Here is an 11,292-nt window from a genome sequence, read left to right on the forward strand (position 1 = left end):
AGTCATTCCGCGAGGGTTGTAACGCTTGAAAAAAAATGTATCCACTGATTTTACTGACGTCCCTTTCACCATGTACGTTTTTTGGTTAAAGGGTAAAAAACGTTTTATTCAAACCTATTTTCCTATGTGTTTGTGTCTAAGTGACTGATGGGAACAACAATCTTTGGCATTGGTCCAGTATTAAGTGAAATCGCTGCAGTCAGCAGCGGCGAAACAAGCTACAATGTTAAAAAGATTAATATTCTAAGTGTCTGGCAACGTTTTCCCTGCCTGTCAGCGGCAAAATGAGCACTTCTGTGAAGGTAAATACAAGCTGGACAATTGTCCTATTAACTTACATTGTAGCTTGTTTCTCCGCTGACGACTGCAGCGATTTCGCTAAATACTGGACCAATGAGATTGATTGATTTCCATCAGTCACTTAGACACACAAACATAGGACGTAGTTACCCTTTAAAGTCTTTTTTGGGCCAGAGGGCATCACGTGACAGCCACAGAAGTTCAATTTGCTTCAACGCCTGTCACAATTCTTGGGGGCCTGTTCCTGACCTGTCAGAAAGTTAAACCCCCTTACAACATAAGTGCTGGTGTGACTGTGGTCTCTGCTGTTGTGTCACAGGAGACATGATGACCCTGCTGATGAAGAAGGACACTCTAACAGAAGAGGCGACTCAGTTCTACATAGCTGAGACGGTGCTGGCCATCGACTCCATCCACCAGCTGGGCTTCATTCACAGAGACATCAAACCCGACAACTTGCTGCTGGACTCCAGGGTGAGTCATGGTTAACCACCTTTTTTGCCAATAGACTACGGACTCTGTACTACATTTAACAATTAGTAAATGTTTGTTTTTCAGTCTTCATTTTAGCGGAGGTGCAGGTACTTTCTTCTGCTCCTCTGCAGGTCGGAGTTCGCTGGGGCTGACACACACACACACACACACACACACACACACACACACACACACAAACACACACAACGTCACTTCTGTTTACTGATAGCTAGCGTTTACCTCAGGCTAATTAATTAGCTAGTAAGTGGTGATTTTTGGCAGCCAGCCTTCCAAAAGAAAGCACAATGAAATTAAATAACCAATCTTTAACCACTGACCGACAAGCAGGCAACGGAGTCTCAGTTCACCGTCCGGGAGGCTCCGACACACTTTCCGCACTGTGTGTCCGCGGACAGCTGTAGGCTTGTACCGGTTAATGTTCTGTGCGTTGTTGGACACATGCTTCCACTTTCCTGAAACCGCTTGGGAGACCGACACAAGTCCACAGCGGCGTGTATGTCTGAGCCTGTCTCCACTAACTCCACCTGCAGGTTGTCAACTGTGTGGTTTGGAGCGAAAGGGGAAACGGGACAGAGTAACCAGGCGGATATTGCTCCAAAACATTTTTTATTTTGACGACGTAGTTAAGGCGGCAGGCGTGTGTTGCTAAGGCGGCCGCCTTAACTGCAAAGTGCTGCGGGAAACCCTGGGGAGTCATATTTAACAGGACCGCCTTGATGTGAGTGGCGGTGATTGGTGTATGTCTGATGATAATTCAATCAATGGGCGTATGACTTCCTGTCCTTTGTTGAAAAACTTGCTTTTTCAATGTCAATTTGTCTGGTTACCTGGTTGTTACTCTAGTCTAAGCTACACAGACGCTAGGCAGAGCCCCTCTTCTATTCTTGCCCTACCCAGTTTGCATCTGTAGCATACACTGAACTTTACTATACTTTAATTTGCTCTTCATGATGTCCATAATGTGCCCAGCTGGAGACTGATGACATTGGGGCACATATATTTTAAACATCACTGTGTGCTGCCGACTTCAGTAGTTCTAATAGTGTGTTTTGTGTTTTCAGGGTCATGTGAAGCTGTCTGACTTTGGGCTGTGCACGGGGCTGAAGAGGGCTCACCGCACCGAGTTCTACAAGAACCTGAACCACAGCCTGCCCAGTGACCTCAGTAAGCAAAGTCAGGCAACCCCTTCCTTTTATTTCAACTGTAACTTGCATGTGTTCATGATTTATGACTCAAATCTGTTTATTTGTGTATGTATAAATTCTAGGGCTGTTAAAATGAACGCGATAATAACAAATTTAACGCGCCGCTTCATAGTTTGGGAAGTCGGGAAGCAATGCAGCAGTTCGTGTCGGGGTCCTGCATCATCCCGTCAGGGTTCTATTCACAATAATTTCCGGCTCGCTCGTCGCTCTACATTACCCCACTTATCATACTGCTTATTACACTGCTACTACCCTCCCTTATTCCCCTTCCTGCGTAACTTATGACCTACCTACGTTACACGTAACAGCTTATCACACGGCTTCTCATACAGAGGTTACCCGCCTGAGTCCCGGGAGTGACTGTGTCACTTTACAGCTGATGACCACGGCTCTCCGGCGAATGCTAGGTCGCCCTGGTGGGTGAGCTAACTATGGAGCTAACTGATGCTCTGTTAGCAGTGTAGCCATTAGCGCTGTTAGCGTTCCCCGTTACCTCCACCCTCTCTCTCCCGTTGATCTGCTGATCAGCGGTATGGGCGCCGTATGACCGCAACTATTGATTTAAAATGATTTTATTCATGTTAAATTGTCCAGAATCTATGATCAGAACTTTGTCCATGGCAACGGTCTATTATACCTAGCAACGGTCTGTTATACAGAAATATTAGACCGGAGAATGCCTTGACTGTCCAGTCTGAATCAAGTATCCAACCACGCCGTGTCAATGTCACAGTGTCCCAGAGCAACACCCTGCTCCTCATATACTTATGGGTTAAATTGCAGAAATATAATTTCACTACATTGTACTGTGTGTATGTGAGAATTAAGAAGAAAGTTTGTTTGTTTTTACCAAGTAATGTTACGTTCAAGTCATCTGTTGTTGCCTGATGGGCTTGAGTTTGCCATATTATGCTTTCAGCATATCTTTTGAGCATACGTTACCTTTGAGGTTATTCTGGAGAATATTCTAGACAGTATTTGTAATTTCTTTGGATTGTTAAACAATATTGATAAACCTTTGCATAGAGCGAGCATATTTATACGCTCCCATGTTGATGAGAGGGTTAAAAACTTGAAAAAATATCCCTCTTGATGTAGATTTAGAACGGATAAAAAATAGGCGTTTAATTAGAGATTTATTGCGAGTTAACTATGGACAAGCACGCGATTTAAATATTTTAATCGATTGACAGCCCTAGTACATATAAAACTGAAGAGTTTAACCATATTTAATCTCTGTAAAACTTGTTTTACAGAGATCTGTTTTCTTAATATATCAGGAATGATTCCACACTGGTTAAGATTACAGGGTGCAAAAAATAGCCTTTTGGCTAATTGTGGCATTTTCAACCCACTTACAGTACAGGCCAAAAGTTTGGACACACTTTCTCATTCAATGTGTTTCCTTTTTATTTTCACGACTATTTACATTGTAGATTCTCACTGAAGGCATCAAAACTATGAATGAACACATATGGAATTATGTACTTGACAAAAAAGTGTGAAATAACTGAAAACATGTCTTATATTTTAGATTCTTCAAAGTAGCCACCCTTTGCTTTTTTTATTAATAAGGGTAAAACTTCCACTAATTAACCCTGACAAAGCACACCTGTGAAGGTAAAACCATTTCAGGTGACTACCTCATGAAGCTCATTGAGAGAACACCAAGGGTTTGCAGAGGTATCAAAAAAAGCAAAGGGTGGCTACTTTGAAGAATCTAAAATATAAGACATGTTTTCAGTTATTTCACATGTATTCATTCATAGTTTTGACCGCCCCGGTGAAGAATCTACAATGTAAATAGTCATGAAAATAAAGAAACACATTGAATGAGAAGGTGTGTCCAAACTTTTGGCCTGTACTGTATAATCATGTGTTTTCATGTCGCCTTCTTAAATAAACTGAACTGAATTGAAGATGCAGCACCCATCAGCTTGTATGAGAGACTGTGGGGGTCCCAGCTTGCTTTAATACTGAGCGGTCCTGTCTCCACAGCCTTTCAGAACATGAACTCCAAGAGGAAAGCAGAGACCTGGAAGAGGAATCGGAGGCAGCTGGTAAGTCCGAACAGAGACGTGATTACAGCCTTTTGGAGCTGGCGTTTTTATTGTGAATGAAACTTTAAACAACTTTAAAAAGAACATGTCAACATTACATGTTTTTACCAAAGGTTATCATATATCAGGGTTTCCGCGGCGTTTAATAAAAGTCCCAAAAAAAAAAAATGGCATTAAAAAGTCTTAAATTTGCTGTGTTTCACAGGTGTTGTGTTCTAGGTCTTAAATGTTTTAATTTCCCTACGTCCATGTAACGCTACCTCTGATGCTCACTGAAAGGTTGTTTTCTTCTGTGGCGTTGTAGTTCTTTCTTTCGCTCGTCCAAATAATTTTTTCTAGGTGTCGCTTTTATTCAATTTTAATAAGTTTATTAACTTTTGAAAGTACTTTTGTGACTCTGCATTTATTGTACTTTCATGTCGTGATATAGGACTTCAGTGTTTCCTTTTTAGGATTTTTTTTAGCAGTGGGTGTAGGTCCGAACACCCATGAAACGGAACTCACACTTCGCTGCAACACAAACCAATATATTTATTCACCTCTATTCACACACACGAGGCATATTTTCAGTTGTGTTTGAAAACCTTTGATCTTGACATATAGGCTATAAGCATTCTGTAGCAAATAACAATAAACCCACTATTAATTACATTATCTTAATACATAACTACTTCAGCATGGAAATAATGCACCTCAAATACAAACGTTCTCCGACATGCACTCTAACAATGCAGCCCTGTTTCTGATACCGTGGGGGGGGGGCAGAAATGTTGCCGTGGGGGGCCGCCACCGTCAAATCAACATAGAGGAAACACTGGGACTTAAATTTCATTCATTTAGGTCTTAAAAAGGTCTTTTTAAAAAGTCTTAAGTTTGACTTAGTGAAACCTGCAGAAACCCTTTTATATGCAATATCAGTGAACATATCCAGCCCCACAAATGATTCAGTTTATTGACACTTCACAGGCTCTAAGAGATGCCGAGTCATATTGTTTATAGATAAAGGTAAAAGTGCCTTTTGTCTCGAAAGAAGGGTTGAACAGCGCACAGAGAGACTCAAATCCAGATATCTTTGAGGTGTAAAGGCGCTGACACACCAACCCGATAATCGGCAGTCGGACAGTCTGGCGAGGTCGGTGACTCGTGTCTGTTCGGTGTGTCCCGTGCCGTCGTCTGTCGGAGGAGCCGTCGGCGTTCATTTTGGCCGATTTGACACGTTGAATCGGAAGGCGGGCAGTCGGACTCAATGGCCAACCTGATTGGTGGAGCGCTAACCCGGAAATGTCGAGCGGGACGAGAGACTAACACTTTTTAAAAATCTGACGAAAATCTTTTAAACTTTGTCGATCTGAAATGAAGACCGATTCAGCAACTGCACGGCCTATTTCTCGCTTAAAATGTCTTCAGAAACACGTTTCGGTGAACTATCTGTGTAAACTATGAGATCGTATTCCGAACGAGCCGCCGTTATGGTCGGGGAGAAGCCAGACCCACGTGCCGCGTTCGTCCAATCAGCTGCCGGTTAAAATATTTTGGTCGACCTTACAGATTAGCGCCGCCTGCTGTTATGGAGACGTATTACGTCTCGCGCACGCGCAGAACGTACGCTCAAGTCGGCGTCGCTTCGGTGTGTTCTGAGGCTCTTTTTTTGACCGACCGGGGAGGCAGTCAGTCCGACTGGCTTTTCTGCCGAAGGTCGGCCATCGGGTTGGTGTGTCGGAGCCTTAAAACCAAAACGGTTGCAGAAAACAGTGGGTTCATGTAAAACCTCACTGCTCATAGTCAGACTAGGGGCCTTTTAATCTTTACATTAAAAATGTCTGTTGTTCCCTTCCTGCTCCTCTTCTCCGACAGGCTTTCTCTACAGTGGGAACCCCAGACTACATCGCTCCAGAGGTCTTCATGCAAAATGGATACAACAAGCTCTGCGATTGGTGGAGCCTGGGTGTCATCATGTACGAGATGCTGATAGGTAATGACTCGATGGCACAATGGAATAGGGCTGTAACGGTACGTGGATTCGTCCCCAAGCTTTTCGGTACAGGACGTTCTGCTCGGTATGCAGCATTGGTTTGGTACGCCCTGTAACCCAAACATATCGGAGATGGTTTAGAACAGAGACGCCCCAACTCAGAGTAACTTCCTGTATCTGTGTCACATTGTTGTCCACTGCCCCGCCCTCTTTAGGAGACCAGAGTTGTATGAGTGATTCCAACGGGAGAAGCGAACGTGAACACAGATTATGAGCTATTCTTTGGGCGATAAATATTGTACCCATTTCTCACAAGTCTCATATCTGCAGAACATTCTGACATTAACATGCTATTTTCAGACCGACACATCGGGAGAAAATTAACTTTGTTCCAGGTCTGTTTCTGTCTCGGGCACAAACTCTCGCAAGATCTGGCAACACAGAGAAGCTAACGTTCGAGAACACCCTAACAAAACTCATCTCTGTGACGCTTAATGTTAGAATGGTTAAACCCAGCCCGATCTGCCGGCGATTTGATTTGGCCTTGCAGCTCAGGCTGGAAACCTGTACATTTATCTATCCTGCTTCCGTTACAAATCTGCGGGGACCAATCACAAACTGGCTTATCCACCTGGCGCGCTATTGGCGGGTTTAACACGATGACGATAGAGAAGCTTCAACGTGGCGGCCACCGAAGCGCAGCAACCCGTTGATGCCGCTGTCGCTGCTACGTCACCCGAACGTTGCTCTGATTGGTTGAAGGCCTATCCAATTGTGTACAGAGTCATTTGAACTATGCCCGTTGATCCCGCCTCTTGTGCAGGAGAAAATACAGAGCAGACTCCCCAGACTAATGTTCAATCTTGAAAGGTTGAGCTTGGTCTGGTGATAACTAGCCAGACTAGCTTAATGTCTTTTAGCTGTGTAAATGTCTAACGGTAGCAAAAGAACATATTAATATATTATTAAAATGTAACTTTTCATTCATCCACACAACGTTCAGTACACGCTCAAACGAGGCCACGCCCCTTTAGGGGACAGGAAGTGTGTAGCGTTTCATACCATTGGCGCTGCTTGAAATGCTATCTTTAGTAAAGAGGATCGTGAGCCACTGTTGAATGTTAATACTTAATAAACATTAAAGAAATAAATGGAAAAAAGTTATTTTCTGCACTTTTTTTTATTTTCCCCGTTGTACTGAATCCACATTGAACCGTGACCCCAAAACCGAGACTCTGGTGTACCGTTACACCCCTACGATGGAGCAGTTGTCACCTTATTTACCTAAATGGCCAGATGTTGTTTAAAAGGATGGTTAATCTTTTTGTTCCCCTCGCTGTCTGCAGGTTACCCTCCGTTCTGCTCCGAGACGCCTCAGGAGACGTACAGGAAGGTGATGAACTGGCGAGAGACGCTGACCTTTCCTCCAGAAGTGCCTATATCAGAGAAGGCCAAAGATCTGATCCTCAGGCAGGGAAACCTCTCTTTGTCTTTCATCACAATCACTTGTGCAATCACTTGACAGTACTTGTTTTGTAAATTGATAAAGGATGCATTTATTTTTTATTTTGAACACGTCAAAGTTATCCAAAGCCCAGTTCAGATGGAAGATTTGCACCAAGATGAGTGGAAACTTTCAACTATTTGCGAAGCGCCGGTCTGCAGCGTTCTGAAAGCTGCCAGTTCACACCAATGAGACGAGACGGTGTATCATCTCCATAGCAACGACTCTTTGCGCTTCCGTTCTAACTTCTGACTTTCAGGCTTTTTTGCAGCTGGATATAGGCTATCATTCGTTCCGTCTAAATATGAGTGTGGATAACGTTAGTCATTGTAAGATACTTGCTACAAGGGCTGCACAACATATCGTTTTTTATATTGTCATCGCTATCTCAACTGGCGCAATAAACACGTGGCGAAAGGCTGCAACATACCGCGAAAGACACTCAGATTTTTTGTTAGTTGAAAAAAATAGTAGAAAACTGGACTTTGAAATATAACTGTCGTTCTTTTTTTTTTTTTTTTTAAGTGGTGCCTTTTTATCAATTCAATGTTCAATTTTCCTTTTTATTCATTTTAAATTCAACAAGCAGTTTGTCGTATTTTAGCAGAAAACTGAAAGCCACGGAGTACACTTCCATATCTGTGAATCGGCGCAATTTAAGTGATTCCCTGCTTTGTTTTAACGCTGCTCCTTCTCTTCAGTCACTCTCTAGCTCGCTCCACCACATACGTTGAGCCTCCGTCTGAAACTCTGCTGTTTCACACCAGCTGACAGTTTGTAAGAAAAATAAAATGGATAATGGATCATTTTATTTCTATAGTTTGTAGCTGTACCTGACCAGCTGACTTCTCTATTGGCTGTAGAAACAGGAGAGATGTCTCTTACGTTCTAAAACCAGCCTCAGGAGACTCCACCAGCTGAGACGAGCCGCCTCAGACCGCTGAAACTTTTCCTGCATCGTTCTAAAACGGTTTTGTCTCGTTGCGAATCTTTGGTCTGAACTGGACTTCAGAGCACCTCAAATGTTTTGTATTGAGCTGTTGAATGTGTATATTAAGTGAAGCGTGTTGCGAGCAGGTTCTGCTGTGAGGAGGAGCACAGGATCGGTGCTGCGGGGGTCGAGGAGATCAAGTCCAATCCTTTCTTTGAGGGCGTGGACTACGACCATATCAGGTGAGGAACGTTATCACGTGTCTGAGTTAAAGGGCAGTTATTACAGTGAGACATTTCAAATCTTTCCTTTGTCTTTAATTGATATTTTAGACTTTTGACAGTTAATAACCGTGTCTCTACTAGTGATGTCAAAATGAAAGTATATATAATATTGTTTGATGCGCAATTAATGCACACGTTCAGTTATTTGGGCCTCAGGCCCCTCCGTAGTTTGGGAAATTAGATAGATAGCCCAGCCCGACACATTAACTGTAACTAGGAGCCTGAGTCTGATTTTAAACCTGACAATTTTTTAATACGTGGGCCGTTATAACTAACGTTCTCAATTACTATTCCTTTTACCTGTGGGTAACAGATCAAGGCAGCAACATAATCAAAGCCCGGGAACCATATAGGAGACTTTCTTGTCTCGATGACCTAATTAATACAGTCCTTCGCCACGGTCTGCATGCAGACGCACTGGCTGACAACGAGCCGGATGTAGGAGAGACCATATCTGCTGCTAAAGGACTCGTGAGATATCGGAAACAATCTGGCCTGGTTGCACAATTATCGAAGACAGTGCTGCAGATGGGGGAGACCCGATTTAGCATAGTTTATCTCAAACTCAAGTCAGTGCAGGCCATGTAGCTTACCCAGAGCTACGGGAGAAGCTGGAGAGGCATAGCTTTCTCCCCACCGAATTAGGCTAATAAAGTAATGATTAAAAAAACACAAATGCTTGATCAAGGGCCCGGCCCGAGGATAGTGGCGGCACATATCGGCTCGGGCTCGGGCAGAGAATCTAAACTCTACCCCATACCACCAGACCTCCATCCTCCAAAATAAAGAAAACAACAGGAGACAACACGTGGTCAAAGGGCTGCTTCAGTCCGAGAGAGAGCGATCCCGTCTCCCCCGTCCTACCTTATCTACAGGGGACCGGGGCCACACACTAGCAGTCAAACCAGGAGCACCTGAGAAAGACTAGGAGGCATGAGAATGTATATTGGTGTTTAAAAGTCTAGACCCCGGGTGGAAGGCTGCTGATCTGCCCCCCCCACTCAGTGGTTGAGGGACATTATGTCCTGTTTAAACCTGAAAAAAAAGATTCGCTACTCGGTTACTGGCTTCAACAACAAATTCAAAAACTTTACTTTTTGCCATTTCTCCTGACTTTGAGCACTTGTCTCCTTTTTTTTTAAACTCTAGACTGCGTGTGCGTGTTAAAGTACCAGCTTTTAAATGAGGTGTGGAGAAAGGATAACGGCATGGGCTGTAATTTTCCATAGTATCTTCTCTGTGATATGCAGACACATATGCAAAGAGACTTCAGATACAGTATTAGGGGACCACTAAGGTCTATATAAAAGAGACTTCAGATACAGTATTAGGGGACCACTAAGGTCTATATAAAAGAGACTTCAGATACAGTATTAAGGGACCACTAAGGTCTATATAAAAGAGACTTCAGATACAGTATTAAGGGACCACTAAGGTCTATATAAAAGAGACTTCAGATACAGTATAGGGACCACTAAGGTCTATATAAAAGAGACTTCAGATACAGTATTAGGAGACCACTAAGGTCTATATAAAAGAGACTTCAGATACAGTATTAGGAGACCACTAAGGTCTATATAAAAGAGACTTCAGATACAGTATTAAGGGACCACTAAGGTCTATATAAAAGAGACTTCAGATACAGTATTAGGAGACCACTAAGGTCTATATAAAAGAGACTTCAGATACAGTATTAGGAGACCACTAAGGTCTATATAAAAGAGACTTCAGATACAGTATTAAGGGACCACTAAGGTCTATATAAAAGAGACTTCAGATACAGTATTAGGAGACCACTAAGGTCTATATAAAAGCATCCAAAGAGCACCATGTCATGGGACCTTTAAGAAAAATCAGTTCTCTAACTCTCCTGATCTGCACTCCAGAGAGAGACCTGCTGCCATTCCCATAGAGATCAAAAGCATCGACGACACCTCAAACTTTGACGAATTCCCCGATTCCGATATCCTCACACCGACAGGTACCGGTACGCTGCCTGCTTCTTGTTCAACACATTCCATGTTTTGTGTTTTTGATGTGTGAAATAATTTAAAAACCTCTCCTCTTCATTTTCTTCTCCTCCTCCAGTCGCCCCGGTGTCCAACCAGACCGAGGCCGACCTGAAGAACAAGGACTGGGTCTTCATCAACTACACCTACAAGCGCTTCGAGGGCCTGACCGCTCGGGGAGCGATACCGTCCTACATGAAGTCAGGGAAGAGATGAGCTTCACTCGGACCCGCTTTTTAGCCGACAACACCACCATGAAACCTGAAAGAGTCGTCCAAAAAAAAAAAAAAAAAATCCTGCGTTGTCTGAGGAACCTCGGCTCTGAAAGGAGAACTGCGTTACCCGAGTGATACGGGACAAATGATAAAGGGGCTCAATTTCATCCGTTTGCTTTTTCCAGGAACCGCTGCCTTCATTTCTGCAGGTCTTCACTTTTATCTGATGCTTCTGAGGGTACCTCTCTACTTTCCTGCGCACACGTGAAGACTGAACTGGGATTTAAAGTGATTGGGATTCTCTCCACTTGCTTGTT

General features: G+C 43.4%; 1 protein-coding gene across 1 annotated transcript in view; it reads left to right on the forward strand.

Annotated features, from left to right (window-relative positions):
* LOC120559042 (serine/threonine-protein kinase 38-like) overlaps nucleotides 1–11,075 on the forward strand; it is a 20,569-nt gene extending 9,494 nt beyond the window's left edge. Inside the window, exons 6-13 of the mRNA XM_039800464.1 lie at nucleotides 620–774; nucleotides 1,857–1,959; nucleotides 3,999–4,060; nucleotides 5,915–6,032; nucleotides 7,379–7,502; nucleotides 8,614–8,709; nucleotides 10,638–10,732; nucleotides 10,840–11,075. Coding sequence (XP_039656398.1) covers nucleotides 620–774; nucleotides 1,857–1,959; nucleotides 3,999–4,060; nucleotides 5,915–6,032; nucleotides 7,379–7,502; nucleotides 8,614–8,709; nucleotides 10,638–10,732; nucleotides 10,840–10,976 — 890 coding nt within the window. The 3' untranslated portion in view covers nucleotides 10,977–11,075. The remainder of the gene's footprint in view (nucleotides 1–619; nucleotides 775–1,856; nucleotides 1,960–3,998; nucleotides 4,061–5,914; nucleotides 6,033–7,378; nucleotides 7,503–8,613; nucleotides 8,710–10,637; nucleotides 10,733–10,839) is intronic.
* Nucleotides 11,076–11,292: the final 217 nt, after the last annotated feature.

Source organism: Perca fluviatilis, chromosome 5 (genome assembly GCF_010015445.1).
Source record: "Perca fluviatilis chromosome 5, GENO_Pfluv_1.0, whole genome shotgun sequence".
NCBI classification, from domain to species: domain Eukaryota; kingdom Metazoa; phylum Chordata; class Actinopteri; order Perciformes; family Percidae; genus Perca; species Perca fluviatilis.